General features: G+C 28.6%; 3 protein-coding genes across 3 annotated transcripts; 2 read left to right on the top strand and 1 right to left on the bottom strand.

Moving 5' to 3' along the window:
* Nucleotides 1-1,115: 1,115 nt before the first annotated feature.
* LOC111034402 (protein ANTAGONIST OF LIKE HETEROCHROMATIN PROTEIN 1-like) lies at nt 1,116-3,624 on the top strand. The gene is made up of 3 exons (XM_022315623.1): nt 1,116-1,445; nt 1,762-2,074; nt 2,711-3,624. The coding sequence occupies exons 1-3, from the start codon at nt 1,417-1,419 to the stop codon at nt 3,530-3,532; spliced, it is 1,164 nt and encodes a 387-aa protein (XP_022171315.1). The 5' UTR covers nt 1,116-1,416; the 3' UTR covers nt 3,533-3,624.
* Nucleotides 2,116-4,973, bottom strand: LOC111034403. Its single transcript, XM_022315624.1, has 3 exons — nt 4,601-4,973; nt 4,306-4,503; nt 2,116-2,342 (listed from the first exon to the last, which is right to left on the bottom strand). The coding sequence occupies exons 2-3, from the start codon at nt 4,456-4,458 to the stop codon at nt 2,127-2,129; spliced, it is 369 nt and encodes a 122-aa protein (XP_022171316.1). The 5' UTR covers nt 4,459-4,503; nt 4,601-4,973; the 3' UTR covers nt 2,116-2,126.
* Nucleotides 4,974-12,191: 7,218 nt separating this feature from the next.
* Nucleotides 12,192-16,474, top strand: LOC111034401 (probable tubulin polyglutamylase TTLL1). Its single transcript, XM_022315621.1, has 5 exons — nt 12,192-12,424; nt 13,307-13,606; nt 13,715-13,914; nt 14,968-15,300; nt 16,354-16,474. The coding sequence occupies exons 1-5, from the start codon at nt 12,192-12,194 to the stop codon at nt 16,434-16,436; spliced, it is 1,149 nt and encodes a 382-aa protein (XP_022171313.1). The 3' UTR covers nt 16,437-16,474.
* The last annotated feature ends 76 nt before the right edge of the window (nt 16,475-16,550 follow it).

The raw sequence follows: 16,550 nt of genomic DNA on the forward strand, positions 1-16,550 counted from the left end.
ACTGTTTGCGTAGCCACCGATACTCGCGTTATCTAAGGTAAACCGGATTCGCGGGCTGCGCGCCTGCGCAGCCCTACGACATCATACACACACAAATTTAAACTAACACATTGTACCATTAATTAATAATTATTGTGAATTTATGAATTATATAATATGTTAATTTTATACTTGTCGAACGCCGTCTCGTGTTACGTGCAGACGTGCAGTCTTCTTGTTTATTTTTCGTTATTACGTTATAACGTCCTTTGTTTTCGCAGCACACAGATGCATCGCAGCGTCGCAAGTTTGTACGTTTTAAATTATTGAAGCGTCCGTAATTCGCCGCACGGCTATTATTTTTTGTAACTGCAAAAATCAATTTTTTGTGTTTAATTCACTGGCCTAAATTACCACATTATTACAATTATTATTGTATACGTCGCAGGCACGAATTGCCATTTTATTAAAATCGTATAACTCGCAAACCTTTTTGCATAATTTTGTGTGCGTGTGTGAAAATCACATAGTTATTCTTTAGATACAGGTACGACCTAGTCAGCAGTGCACCTTAAAACTGTGAGTCTTTATTTGTATTTGTTATTATTATGATTATTCTTATATAAATATGCAATATTGGTTGTGCCACATAGCAGCATATATTTATATTATTAATTATAGTTTACTTGTTGAGCCAGAAGAGCCGGATTTTATTTAAGTTTGTACCTATTATTTAAGTTTACCTAAATTATACACCAATACCTTAGCATAAAAGTAATCCGCGTTACCATTTTATTTAATAGTTTTAACTTTAAGTACACATCACACTTCATATACAAATATAATATATACACACTCACACACTCCAATCACACGTAGCTCATCAGTATTTTCTCGGCTACCCCGTCCACTGCTGATCCCACAATTCACACACACACACACACACACACATACACACACACGCACAAATTCCAGTCAGCCTGTTAATATTGTGTAATAGCCTATAGGTATGCTGTATACGTGTATGAAGTATTGAGATCATAGGCATATTAACAATTTTGTTAATGGGTCCTCTGATTGAGATAACCGGACTCAAGACTAAAGGCGGGTTCCCACGGCGCGTGGCTCGGCGAACTTCGCGCAGCGCGGTGGTTGTACCGAGCCCACATGTATGCTCGGCATATCACGAGCCTACAATGTCAACAGCATTCCCACGGCGCGTGACTTGGCGAGCCACGAGCTTATCCGAGCCGATCAGAGTTACCTCAAAATTATTTTAGACGTCAAAAGTCTCAGTTCGAAATGAGTCGTTCTTTTGATAACACGCAAATTGCTGCTTGTGCAGCAGCGTATATTGTAATTGTAGGCGGTGAGTATTTAAAAGAAAAATAAGTCGAAAAAAAAAAAACGAAATCCTGCAAGGAAAGAAGATATTGGATGCATGACATTTACAAAAGCTGTGCGAGGTAAGTTTGCTTATGTAAATTAATATTTAATTTTAAGTTTTTTAAATTTAATTTTAGTTTAATTTATTTATATTTAGTGTTAAGTTTTTTCTGACCATCTTTTTTTAACAGTTAAACTTTAAATATATATACAAGTAACTTTAAATGTACATACAAGAACATAACAGTTTATAATTTCTTATAAGCTAGTTTTTTTATTTTTAAACTTATAGTTAACAAGTTTTTGATAGAAAATACTAAATTAAAAAAATAAAATAATATTATACTATAGTTGTATAATACTTAATATTATTAATAATATATTATACTACAATAGGTACAATGCAACGGATCTGTTAGAAGATTTAAAACGAGGGCCATCTAACAAGTTTGAAAACTTCTGTAGAATGTCTGCCATAGACTTTGAATATCTAATTCAAAAAATTGGTCCAACTATATGCAAAACTGATACAAATATGAGAAAGTGTATTCCGGTTCAGGAAAGGCTAGCTGTTACCTTAAGGTTCTTAGCCACAGGAGATAGCTTTAAGAGCTTATCATACTTGTTTAAGTTTTCAAGTCAAACTGTTTCCCGGTGTATTCAAGATGTTTGTAGGGCGTTAAATCAGGAGTTGAAAAATGAAATCATGGTAAAGTATTTATATTTTAAAACATATCTTTTTTTAGAATAATACCTTTTAATTAAATAATATTTAAAAAAAAAAAACAAATAATTAATAAAATCAAATTTGAAATCACTTCCACTTTATCATTTGATTTTCTTTTTTTACTGACTTTACTGGATGATGGAGATGGGCTCTTAAAATTGCAATCCGGAGTCTGAGGATCATAGATTTCAGTTGTGTCGTGCAACTGACAATTTTCAATAATGTAGTCGTCATCCTCCAAATTTTCAAACTGATAAAAATAATGAAATATATGGTTTGTTAAGTTTGTTTGATTATTTAAATGATAAATTACAATACTCTACTAAAGATCAATAGGTAGTAAATTAATTGTATTTATATTTAAAATGATTAATATATGTATATATTGTATACTCTTCATTTTACAAATAGTATATAAATATAAATACCTATATGTACATTGTCAACATATATGAATAATTAAACTCAGTTGCATTTATATGTTAATTTAACTATTAGTGATTTGATCATAGGAGTATAGGGGATGATCATTAATTATGGTTATAATAAAAACAGTTTACATAAAATTTTAAAATAAAAAACGCAACATATAATGAAAATCAATCATTGTTTTTTCAGTTGCCAAACAATGAAAGTGATTGGAAAAATATAGCAGCAGATTTTTATGAAAAATGGAATTTCCCCAACTGCCTCGGGGCTATTGACGGAAAACATATAGTGATCCAATGCCCTGCAAATAGTGGATCTGAATACTATAATTATAAGGGAACTTTCAGTATTGTACTTATGGCTGTCGTGAACTCGAATTATGGTTTTACTTATGTGGATATCGGCTGTCAAGGCAGAATCAGCGATGGTGGCGTTCTTCGGAACAAGTCGTTTTTTAAAAAACTGGAGACAAATGAATTATTAATACCACAAGAAGGAATACTACCTAATACAAATGTTTCATTACCATATTTATTTGTGACAGATGAAGCTTTTGCCCTAAGTAAGAACATAATGAAACCTTACTCAGAAGTATATGAAAATGGAAATTGCAAAAGAATTTTCAATTACCGGCTTTCTCGAACACGCCGAGTAGTTGAGAACGTGTTTGGAATTATGGCCTCAGTATTCCGTGTATTTAGAGGACCTATACTTTTAGAGCCAGAAAAAGTTAGAGATGTAACAATGACTTGTGTATTGTTGCATAATTTCTTAAGAAGAAGCAGATCATCGAATTCTATATACACACCACCTGGAATTTTCGATACTGAAAATAATGATGGAATTGTAATTCCAGGCTCTTGGAGGTCCGAACAAAATTGTACCAAATCTATGCTTCCATTACAAAGAGTACCGAGAAAATCTGGCCTTGAAGCAAAAATGGTTAGAGATCAGTTAGCTGAATATTTTATGACAAGCGGAACAGTGGAATGGCAAGAAAACGCCAAATAATAAATTAAAATAAAATTATTATTGCTTAATATGTAACATATTTGTAATTAACGTATTTACGTATTTATATTTACGTTTTTTATTTATTATTATCATTATTATATACACTAATAAAAACAGCATTAATAAAATAAATTTAACATATTAAGTTGAAAGAAGTATTCATTTTTTAAATCAAACTAAAACTTAAAAATATTTATGATAAATACATAAATAATTATTTCATTGAAACTATTTTATTGGTTAAATTTTTATTCATTTCTCTTTAATTTTTAGATGGTGCTTTTAAAATTATATAGACGATATAGAAGTTTATTTCGGGTCATTCATATTTATTTTTACAGCTATATCGTAAAATATTTAAAACCATAAATACCTATATGAACAAAAATAACAATATAGAGACTATGAACAACTACAATAAATTAACATTTGGTTTATGGTTGGTAGAATACATGTCGACACCGGTTACTACTTGTCTAAACCGGCGACTAGAGCAACGTAAATGATTACTATATTTATATTTATATTTCCTGCATTGGCCATTGGCATTTTTAACATATTAAGTCATAATTACATGCACAGGGCCGTATTTAGGAAAATATAATTATTGAAATATATCATAGCAAAAGTATAAAAAATAATAAATATATATATATTAGTTAAATAATATGAGTACCTTTGGCTACTGCAGCATACAAAATGTATGATAAAGTCGTATTGTACTCAAATAATAAAATATAATTAAACAAAATATAACTAATTAAACTTACCTCTGTTGAAATTGTTTTTTTTGCAACGTAAATCCCATGCAGAAATGACATTGCATTATAGGCGAACCAGTCGGGCTGAATAACGTCTTTGGCACCACTTCCAGTACCCTTACTTTTATTAACTTTGTTTAAAAGTTTCCTATAAGTAGCCATAAGAGAATCTTTTTATTTTTTATTTCTGTTACATCAGTTTTGACACTAAAATTACAAAAATACAAAAATCAATATTTAAAAACATATTTTATTTCAAAATTATTATAAAAAATCAAAAATTAATCTTAAAAAAAAAACTAACCTTAATTTGTTTTCTATTTCTTTCCACGCATCGTGAACTATGTTCCTATTTTTATGATCCGGATGGCGTGAGTTCCAAATTTGTGGATATGCTTCATACCTTCATACGTTCAACCTTACGTTCATTGTTTGAGTTAACCTTTTTTTTTCACCCAACTCCGTATTGTATTCAAATGTGACGTTGCCATGTTAGGAATACGATTCCGCACGTTTTATTTAATTTTGTGTATGATAGTAAATATGATGTGAAATTGATGGCATAATTAATCTGTGATTGGTAGATGGATTTAATTGATGGGTCCACCATAGTCTTGCAAGTTAAAATATAAATATAACAGTTTTATTTGAGCAAAATTTTTTTATAAAAGTTAATAAAAAAAAAACAGTTTTATTAGATTTCTTAATATTAGTTTTTGAAAAAAAATATAATTTATTTAATCTTAAAGAGTTTTAATGTGAAAATTGATTGCGTACACAAAAACCGTAAATGTAGTTATAATAAAATGTACAATAATACTATAATAGGTACATAATTACAAGTTAGTAGTTAAGTACTAAATACTATATAGTAGTATTATGTATAGTACTATTTAATGAATACATAGTAGTAAGGTTCATAAAGTGATTAAAAAGTAAGTAAAAGAAAATTAGGTACTTAGTAAACAGAAGTACCAAAATTATTTTGAATAATACTCATATTCATTTACCATAAATGCGACGATACACGACTAATATGTACTTATTTTTTTTGTAGAATCAATATCACTACAAAAATAATTGTGTGTGAGCGAGTGTACATTTAACCATTATTTTTTAGACTGTTTAAACAGCAGTGTTTGCGAAGGATCTTGTGCACGGTCTTGATTACTATCGTTTTTACAGTGTAATAATAGTAATAAATGGCAGTAATAATCTGAAGTATCTTTTTTCCGTGTTAAACTAACACATTACTAACGTATAAGGGTTTACCTACACGTAAATATTACTCAGTAAATAAAAGTTGTATGTTATCTTTAGTAGTATGTAAAGAAGAAAAATTGTTCTTTTAATTGTGGCAATCTCTGGAACTACTTACCCGATGCAATTTTTTTTTAACATCAGAAAGCTACAAAATCCCAAGGATCTAAATTGATTTAATCAAGATAAGTTGCCTTTAATTTTTTTACTGCTTTAAGGATTTTTTTTAGAAATTATAATAATATATAGATATTTTTATGAAGTATTACTGGTCACAGAATTTAATATAGATGAATAAGAAAATAGCAATTGGTAATTAGGTTCAGAGTTCAAAAAATTGTTTCACCTATTCAAATAAAAGTATATAGAAGTATAAGGTATTATAATTGAATAGACCTGCATTAAGGGTTAAACAACTATGTTAAACGTTTTAACTGAAGATAAAAATGGGGTAAAAACAGCTCGAAGTTTTGAACAGGACTACAACAGGTATTAAATAACAAGTTTAACACACATTTTGAATCATATAGAGTTAGTATTTTTAACGGACAATGAAGTGCACGGGATCAACTATACAAAATAAAAACAAAATCAATAAATTATAATTGTTTTCAAGACGATAGTTATTAACAACGCGCTATAATACAATAATAGTACAGATGAGATGACGTACAATATGAAATTATTTTAAATGTATATAAAATAAAAATATTGTTGCCGCCCGAAAAACAACAATATTATTATTAATACATCAACCACCACCTGCCGACACACACAGTCAAAAGCAGACATATCCGTGAGCTATATTGTTTTTATTTTTGTATTGTATTATGACGTTATCTTGTGAATAATTATATAATATTATTATGTAGATAATGCCGCGACGGAGCACCGGTCAGCATAGGCCGCCGCTGTGCAGCAGTGTCTTTTAGTTTTTAGTTTTCTTTTAGTTCTTTTAATTATTTTTTCTTTTAGTTTACGTTCCGTATAGCTAACGCGGAGTAATTATTGTAGTGCGCAAATCGCCATCATACGATATTATTTCATTTTTGCAGTAGCGAATCGCCAAATTTATTATTGCATTACTGTGTGGGTGCGCTGAACGCCACTCTTTTTATTACCTATTTATTGTTGGTATACGTAGCGGCTGTCCAGCAGAGCACCGACGTACTGTGAGTAATTTATTATTATTATATATTTTATTTTTATATTACAGCTCAAATAGCTGCCTTGTACTATTATATTGTTAGGCCACATATTATTATTCTCTAGCAGCTCAAATAGCTTGCAATATTATTATTTATTATATATTGAACAATTTATAGAGTCAGACGACCAATAACTTTTACTTGTTGGGCCAAAAAGGCCATGCATTTATATATTGTGTATTATTTTGAAAGATAATTATTGAAGCATATATTATATTATTATATCATTTTATTTTCATATCGTAAATTTGTGTTGACATTTATTCTAATAAAAGTACACACACACACACACACACACACACACACACACACACACACACACACACACACACACACACACACACACACACACACACACACACACCCACAATCCACCACACATTAGCGTTCAATAGTCTTGCTTCCCGTCCACTTCTATTGAATTGTTAATACATGTAGGGAAACCCTACATAAAACGTTTNGTGTATTATTTTGAAAGATAATTATTGAAGCATATATTATATTATTATATCATTTTATTTTCATATCGTAAATTTGTGTTGACATTTATTCTAATTGAGGTACTATAACACACACACACACACACACACACACACACACACACACACACACACACACACACACACACGCATGTTGACACATCCACAATTCCACAATCCACCACACATTAGCGTTCAATAGTCTTGCTTCCCGTCCACTTCTATTGAATTGTTAATACATGTAGGGAAACCCTACATAAAACGTTTTCGTACTGAAGGATACCGACCGTCACAGATGACAAAATAATATATTATTTACTCGCACGGTTTATCCAATGCTTATAGAATTTCGAAAACTACGTAAAAAAAAGAAAAAGAAAAAATATCAATAGTATGTTAAAACCTTAAAACACACAAGAAACATAAGAATTTGTCTATAACGATAGGTATTCTGATAGCCCAGCCACTTAAATCGTGTAAAAAATACATTGTAACTTAAACGTTTGTTCAAAAACAAATAGTGAAATCATTGTGATTGCTACCACTACGTATACAGCGTATACACGAAAAACAACGACGCCTGTGGCCGACCGGCTTCGACCGAAATTGTTCGGTATATTGTAGGGGGAACGAGTGGCACGGACAAAATATTACGGTCGTTCTCCATAGTATTATATCCAGCACGTACGTCCTACACACACTTAGTGTTTCGATGAATTTATTATAAGAAAAAAAATATTTACATAATTCCATGGAATGCCGTCTGTCCGTAGGCCGTAGCATAACAATAAAACGATCACCTGTCACGGCCGTCTGCGGCGGCGGCGTCGTACGCAATACAATATGTATACTCAATAGCAGTGGTTCTCAACCTTTTTTCGTTCACGGCACATTCACGCCACTTGACAACCACAGCAACTTCGGAAACATCGCCGGAGCCTATAAAAGTTAAAACGTATTTAAGTATTTTGTTTATTTTCACCGTTTTATATTATTTATAAATCTAGTAAGTTGTAATTAAAAAAACTTATCAACATGGGGCGTTGGTTTTAAAACTTACTGTAATAGAGACAAATTACAGCTTGTTAGTTGTTAATTTTATTGTTATGTATAACCTAACTATATATTATAGATATATAACCTTATACTTAAATACTTTTACCTACACTTACAGTGTTATATATACTTATATCATTGTCTTTCCTCTTTCGTTATTAATATCACTATTGCTAAATAATCATTAAATATAAAAAATTCTCGCATAATCTGACTGTTTAAAATTCTATAAAAGCTTTCATGATGCATTGGCTACACACCACAGTAAGTTTAGTGGATATTATCGACGTCACCTAACACTAGAGTCCTATAAAATAATAATAATATTAAGTACTATGATATGTTGATTTCATATCAATCATAAATAAATATTATCATATTTCTTAATAATATAAGAACTTATCATCATATATTATTGTTACTATGTATAACACCACTGATTGTTGACCTTTAACTTGTTACGACACTTAACTTTTTAGGATGGATTAAAAACTGGTATTTTTGTGTAGTGTACATAATCGTATAATATAGGTGATGCGTACCTACAAAGAATGCTGTGTCCCACCTCCCACCTACAGTCGATAAAGAATCCAGACGCCAGGTAACACTAACACAGTAACATATAAATACAATTTAATATTATGTGTTTTATTAATTTTTTTTTTTACTACATATTATCTGTCTGCTTGTTAGTAGAATATCTATTCTGTGGTAGAACCATTATAATTTGTAGAAAAGATCGGAGATATAAAATATACAGGGGGTACTATAACACGAAAACAAGAATACTGAGTGACACTCGTAATTATTTATATTTTGCGATCGTGTTTATTCTGTATGCAGTATAGTATAGAGAAAAGTTTTTAATACATAATATTATATATGTTTATAAACTATAAACACATTATTACGTTATAAAATATTTTAAGAAGTTACATATAACTTATAAATTATACTCTAGTTTCGAGTGGCATTGCTGAGTGTCTGTCCATAAATGCTAATATCATCCTGTCACTAGCCATTACTATTAAATGTAATCATTACACACTTATTATACTGTATAGATTTTAAATGATTTTAGAATATTACAATAAAGTAATAATAATAAAAATAAATAAATTATACTTGGTCCTTTGATGTACTCTCACACGAATGTTTTAATGTTATTCCTTGTTTTGATATTAGCGGCGGAAATAAATTCATTTTCACGAAACATAATATTCAGTATTAAAATATTATATATTATTATACGCATATTTATTTAAACGTTATAAGTTGGATTTGTTGTTATAAATAATATAATATAATGAGTATTAATGATGATCATATATGATTAAATGATTAATTTATCATTCGACCACCTATTCGCCTAAAAAAGAAAAGTACAATATTATAGCACAATGATATTAATAATGAATATTAAAAGATATCCGAATACACAGTTCATCAATTAATACAATGATCTGTTCTAACGAGGTCAAATATTTTATATTCAAATCATATAAAATAAAACAACTAACAAGTCATGAAGATAATTGTAGAATTCAATAAACAGAAAGTATGTTACAAAATATTAGTAATATTACAATATAAAATATTATATCTAATTTATTGTAGTATTTAATTAAATATATTTATTCCTAATAATTGACTTAAATAAGTTTTACAATTTGTATAGAAAGATCGTTTTGAGTTCCGAAAGCAAAAGTTTTTTGAATTCGATAGTAGTTTGAATGGGCTCTTTGCGATTGTAAGCTCTATATTATTTTGACTTCAAAGCAAGTAGCAACGTTGCCAAATATATAGATGCACGTTATATATCCATACTGTTGATAATTGATATATTTTATGATTTATATTTTTGAGACGTAAAGTGAACCTGTTTGTTTATTATACAAAATTTAAATAAGCAACAGAAAGAGTATGTAAAAAATAAAGCGCCAAAAATGTATTTAAATATTTGGTCATAGTTGGAAATATGTATTGGATCTTTAAAATCTAATTTAAAAATATTAAATGTAATTCATCCACTTTTTAAAATTTAAAATTTTGTGTTATTTCTACATATTTAACGATATTTTTTTAATGAATATATTTTTAAAATAATAACTTTATCGTCTTTTAATCGTTATGATGTAGACTGCAGAGTTTGAACTTATGAACTATTAGCGGTATAATAACATTTTTTTTCTGTTATAAAATTCTTGGAAAGTATTTATATCTATATTTAAATTTTAAAAATAACTGAAATATATTAACTGAAATTAATTTTAGAAAATTTGGCAACATCGCACCTAATTCATACCCAATCGAACGGCCTTCAATAGGCAAAATAATGTTCTTTGTTATTCTGTTGCCAAATAGGTAAAACGAGTGCAATCGTCGGTACTCTGTTGTTGTGGCAGATTTTACACGACCGTAAATTTTACCCGAAATAACCAGGTAAAAAAGTTTCATAATAAGAAACAAAATAAATAATAATAATTGAATAATATAATATTAGAAACGTACACATTTTAGTTAAACAAAATACAATTTTCAGAAAAAAAAGCTCTACAACAATCCATTAAATATTAATATAGTTATTACTAGGGCTGGGGTTTTTAATGTCTTTAAAAAATTCGAAAAATTACCTTAAAAAAAAATGCAAAAATGACTTTAAAAACTCAAAAAATGTCTTTAAAATTTATTGAAAATGGCTTGAAATTAAAAAAAATTACATTAAATGTACATAAATGTTTTATTTTACTTCATGTCTTCATATGTTAATAAATAAAAAAATATTCTTCATTGTTACACTGAATCACGATAGCGTGCTTCAGATATTCAAATAGAAATGCCCTCCTGTTGTCCGCCAATAAGTTTTTGTAGATAGAAAAGCTCTTTTCTACATCTACTGAAGTTATAGGTGAGTATATAAAGTACGTCAGATCACTCGCTGAAGATCACCCGGAAATTAATTATGTATACCTTCTTGTCCGTTTAAAATATCAGATATTATATTGGAAATAATTTTGAATCCTTCATTTTTATTTAAAACCGCAGTAAGCTTTTGATAAACGATTTTTCCAATTTTATTTGGCACTTTTTGAATTTCATCTTTAATTTTATCAACAACGATAATGGATTCAATCAAAGATAATCCAGAAGTTTCTAATTAGCTCTAGTAGATCGCTATGCTGGTTAAGAATATATATATTTTATATAATATAAATTTAATATGTAAGTACTGTAGATAAGAAATAGGTCATTTGGGTTTTCATATATTGTTAGCATATAAATATTTTATATTGTAAATTTATAATCTATAATCTTTAATTTTAAATTCAAAAACATCAACAATTATTTAAAAGCCCCTAAAATGCTCTAAAAAATGTCAAAAATAACCTAAAAACTAAAAATCTTACAAAATTCCAAAAAATGCTAAATGAACTTTTTTATTCTCATTCAAAAGTACATAAAATAAATTTGTGACTAGACGAGCTTCGCACAGTAAGCTTGAGAAAACAATGCCAAGTGCATCGAAATCCCAGCCCTAGTCATTACTTATTATTTGAACAAATAAAGTTGATTTGGCTGCTGGTAAAACTGCGGGCTTAAAAATGTTAAAATATTGTGATAAAAAACATTGGAGCAGACACTCGTCCTGGTTTTAAGATTACATGAACAAAATAATATGTCACTAAACATTTATAATTTAAAGTTTTTGGTTGGCTATTGTCATTGCTCTCAGCTTCTAGTACGTTTATTTTGTTTATTTAAGCTATACAAATTTAATGCATCTTTTCCTTGATATTCGGTTGTTAAGGAGAGAGTCCAAATTACTCGCGTAACTGTCAGTAATTATAATTCATGCCTATGTCTTATGTAATGTAAAAAAAAAAAAATAGATATGATTAAAATGAAGTATTGCGTCGACATAGATCGTTCTGTGTTACTAAGTAACTTCGAAAAACGAGGATGGATACATGTAGGCCCTGAAGACGAATGGAATTTCTATTGGACTAGTCTACAAACTTGTCGTTGTTTGTTTAATGCAGACAAAAACTATAGATTGAAAGACTATCAGATAGTAAATCATTTCCCAAATCACTATGAACTCGGCAGAAAAGATTTACTCATAAGGTAATGTCGTATTTATATATTATGAATAGACGAATACAGTATTATACATTATATCATAAATTCATAGCATACATTAGTGTGTTAAGATGTAAGTACTTAATCATTTGTTGCTAGGTAGTCTAGTTTTATTTTAATTTTAGATATTTAAGCATGGGTAACTAGGTGTTCATATTTTATTATGATCAAAACTAAAGAAGAATAGAAAAAAAAACGATGAAGAATAATATGCTTATTCTAAGAAACTAATGTAAATATTTTAAGTAGTTTTTTTAAGGTTACAAAAAATAAATTGTAAGCTCTGTCTAAGCTTCATTAATTATTTGTTGACTTTTTTTGTTAGTAGCTGTAGGAGTTCTAATTGGAAATGTACATAGTTATAGTAGGTACCTATTATACTTTAGGAAGGTAGCTTTTTGATTATATTCTAAATTTTTTAAACATGGATAAAAATTATTGACAAATATTGAAAAAAAATAACTTCATAATATATGTGTATCCATAGTATTTGTAGTTAAGCATTTTATTTATTACTAATACATCTCAACTCGTCTGTTAATTTGGGCAAATTTAATATTTTAATAAAGAATAAATATGTATTTAATTCAAATTTTAATAATTATACATTTATAAGCTCAATGTTTCTATATAAGGTCATGTGTTTAGGTACACTGACTTAACCATAATAATTTAAAATAATTTAAAAATCCCATGTAAAAATCGTTTGGATATCGGCGAGTATTTATAATTCTATGACAGTTTTTTTGTTGAAATTGTTCTCTATTGTATTTTAATCTTTTTTAAATTATGGTATTTGTATATTTAATACATATGTATGCACACACACACACCCATTTACATAATTTATTCTTTTACGTTTCACAGAAATATTAGACGTTATCATCGTGAATTGCTAAAAAGTGGCACCACTATTACAAAATGCGATAGTGGTTCATTTTTGTACTTGGATTTTATTCCTACAACTTACGTACTACCCGTTGATTATCATTTATTCTTAGAAGAATATCGCAAACATCCAAGTACTTGGATTGTAAAACCATGTGGAAAATCACGAGGCACAGGGATATTTCTAATAGACAAATTGTCTCAGTTAAAGAAATGGTCCAAGGAAAAAAAATATCCTAAGAATTCATCAATTAAAAAAGAAACTTATATAATATCGAGGTATATATTTTTGTTGATATTGTTTTGTATAGGTAATTACCTACTTACCTATATGTTGTATAAGGTCATTATATTTAATTAACATTTTTAATATTTGTCTTGGACCAGATACATTGAAAACCCTTTGTTGATAAGTGGAAAAAAGTTTGATTTACGTCTTTACGTTTTGGTTACAACATTTCATCCATTAAAAGCATATTTGTTTAAATTTGGTTTTTGTCGTTTCTGTAGTGTAAAATATAACGCACACTTGATGGACATAAATTGTTTATTTGCTCATTTGACGAACGTTTCAGTACAAAAAGAAGGTAGTGAATACGATGTATTATATACATTTTAATAATACTAATCGACGTACATGGTAATTTTAAAATTAATTTAGGTTAACAACTTATGTTAGGTATGTGTATATATTTAAAATATTTTAATATAATTTGTGGATAAGACTTCAGACGCACTTGGGCTTACAATGAAATAGGTAAAAATTGAAAAGGGTATACTATCAGGTCTACTTTATAATAATATTATATGCGATTACAGTTGTAGGTCTCATCGCATGAAGAGCTGAGAAAATCGTTATGTGCATACCATAGGCTGAAATCGTGCACCATTATTGGGGGGAGGGGACTAACTACTTAAAATACAGTTCAATTTTTTTCTCGTTGATTTCTCGAATACATTAAAATATCACAGTAGATAACGTTACAAAACTATTAAGTTGTTTTTTTTTTTAAATAAGTATAGGTATCTTGTATACAAAAATACAGAATAATAATAATTTAATATTCTATTCAAAATCTCAAAAATGCATATGGATATTATTTTGTGTTTAAAACTTCATAACATTTCGAATTTAAATCCCTAAGATTTGGAAATGCGATACGATGTGCCTCCGAAGTTATTCCTATAGCAATTAAATAAATTGAAAAGACATGAGCACAATTTTATTTAATGAGCATTTTAGTTTAAATTGCTTATCTTCTTCGCTCAGATTTGTTTTTTTTTTTGTATACCTACAATGATTTATTGAATTTATTGGATTTAAGTTTCAAAGCAACCATACAGTAAAATGCAAAATACTATTAAAATATGACAATCAGAAGTTTTTTCAGTCAATACATTTAGTATACCTACTATTATTTTATTTATCTACTAATAAGATATTTTGGGAACAATCATTTTTTAATTTGTTTATAGGGGAGCTGAAAGACATTTCATGAGTCTAAGCCCACTTTCCATTGATTCCCACCTATGCATACTAGCATACATATATATATATATTTTATGATGTGTTGATACTACCTATAAGCTATACATTATAATATAATCAACTATTTTGTATCATATTTAAATAACTTTAGGCGACGATTATAATAATATTCATGGAGGTAAATGGTCCACTGAAAATCTAAAATTGTATTTGACCAGTACACGAGGTGAAAAACGTACTCTAAAACTATTCGATGATATATCATCGATAATTGTACACTCTTTGAAGGCTGTTTGTAGCGTCATGTCTCACGATACACATTGTTTCGAATGCTATGGTTATGATATTATTGTGGACGAATACCTCAAACCTTGGTTGATTGAAGTGAACTCGTCACCATCGCTCACGTGTACAACTTCCAGTGATCACATACTGAAATCAAAACTTATCGACAGCATCGTTTCCGTTGTTTTACCACCATCAGGTCAGTACCAAAATGTTAACAAATAAAAAGTTCCAATGAAAATACTATTAAAAAAAAAAACAATATATTTTTGTATCCCCTTTTATATTTTTAATTCATAAGTATTATATTATTAAGTATTCATTATGCCTATTATAACACTCGATAATTATAAACCATATTAGACTATATGACTATATGTCTATATATACTATACATATAAGGTATATAGGGTTTATGATATACCACCTATATATACTATATAGACATTTTTTATATTAATATTAAACCTTTTTAGAGGTTACACACTCTACGATTTTAAGGGCAAATGTAAACTGGGCCCACGATTACCTTTTTTGTTGTAAACTCGGCCCGGAAATTTCACGTAATAAAAAAAGTCGGTTGTAATCTCGGCCCGATAATATTTACGTAGGAGAAGATGCTATGTTTCCACCTAATTTGTGGGCCTGTGCATCAGTTGATACGTGTTTAACAACTAATGCATGTGAATCGTTTCATGCGCATTTTAATTCAAATTTCAATTCCACTCACCCCAATATATATAAACAGAAACGTACATTAAAATCAACAGCCTAGATGCACCATTCCAATTTCAGGATATGAAAACTAAAAAAAAAAAAAGAGAACTCTTAGAAAGACCACTTACAAAATTTAAAAATAAGGAAATATCAGTAAGTGAATACGTTAAACACATAGCTTTTTACTTAAAAAATAGATTTATACATTATATTTTTACACTTTTTACAATTACAAATTTACATAAATACATTTTACAGTTATGTAACGATTTTCATACTATGAATAATAATACGAAAATGAAAATAATTTTTGGAGGATAATGAGAATCGCCTCTTCCTATTGTCTTCTGGGTAATGCTAAATGGTTCTTAAAAATATTATAAGAAAATTATATAAAAACATTTTATCCGGGCCGAGTTAACACCTAAATAATTTTTACCTGAAAAAAACACGGGCCTAGTTTACAATCGTTCGATTTTAAGCCATAACTACCTATTAATCTAGTGATATTATAATGTAATAATAATTTTTATAGGAATCCCAAACTGTCGATGGAATAAAAGTCCATCACCAGAATCACTAATAAACTTTGACGTTTTGATCGAGGAAAAGCTGTAAATAGTAAATTAAAAGTCTTTTGTGTATTTATATTGTATATAAACCATAAATAAGTATCTACCTACCTAAATACAAATCTATAATCATTATTCTACATAAATAAACTGATAGTGT

The sequence above is a fragment of the Myzus persicae genome, unplaced genomic scaffold (genome assembly GCF_001856785.1).
Source record: "Myzus persicae strain clone G006 unplaced genomic scaffold, MPER_G0061.0, whole genome shotgun sequence".
NCBI lineage: Eukaryota > Metazoa > Arthropoda > Insecta > Hemiptera > Aphididae > Myzus > Myzus persicae.

Excerpts from the sequence above, each read along its gene's own strand:
- LOC111034401 (XM_022315621.1), top strand. The coding sequence starts at position 12,192 with ATGATTAAAATGAAGTATTGCGTCGACATAGATCGTTCTGTGTTACTA. Across the intron at positions 12,425-13,306 it reads AGAAAAGATTTACTCATAAG|AAATATTAGACGTTATCATC; the intron begins GTAATGTCGTAT and ends TACGTTTCACAG. Across the intron at positions 13,607-13,714 it reads GAAACTTATATAATATCGAG|ATACATTGAAAACCCTTTGT; the intron begins GTATATATTTTT and ends GTCTTGGACCAG.
- LOC111034403 (XM_022315624.1), bottom strand. The coding sequence starts at position 4,458 with ATGGCTACTTATAGGAAACTTTTAAACAAAGTTAATAAAAGTAAGGGT. Across the intron at positions 2,343-4,305 it reads AAAAAACAATTTCAACAGAG|TTTGAAAATTTGGAGGATGA; the intron begins GTAAGTTTAATT and ends TATTTTTATCAG.
- LOC111034402 (XM_022315623.1), top strand. The coding sequence starts at position 1,417 with ATGCATGACATTTACAAAAGCTGTGCGAG. Across the intron at positions 1,446-1,761 it reads ATTTACAAAAGCTGTGCGAG|GTACAATGCAACGGATCTGT; the intron begins GTAAGTTTGCTT and ends ATACTACAATAG. Across the intron at positions 2,075-2,710 it reads AGTTGAAAAATGAAATCATG|TTGCCAAACAATGAAAGTGA; the intron begins GTAAAGTATTTA and ends TTGTTTTTTCAG.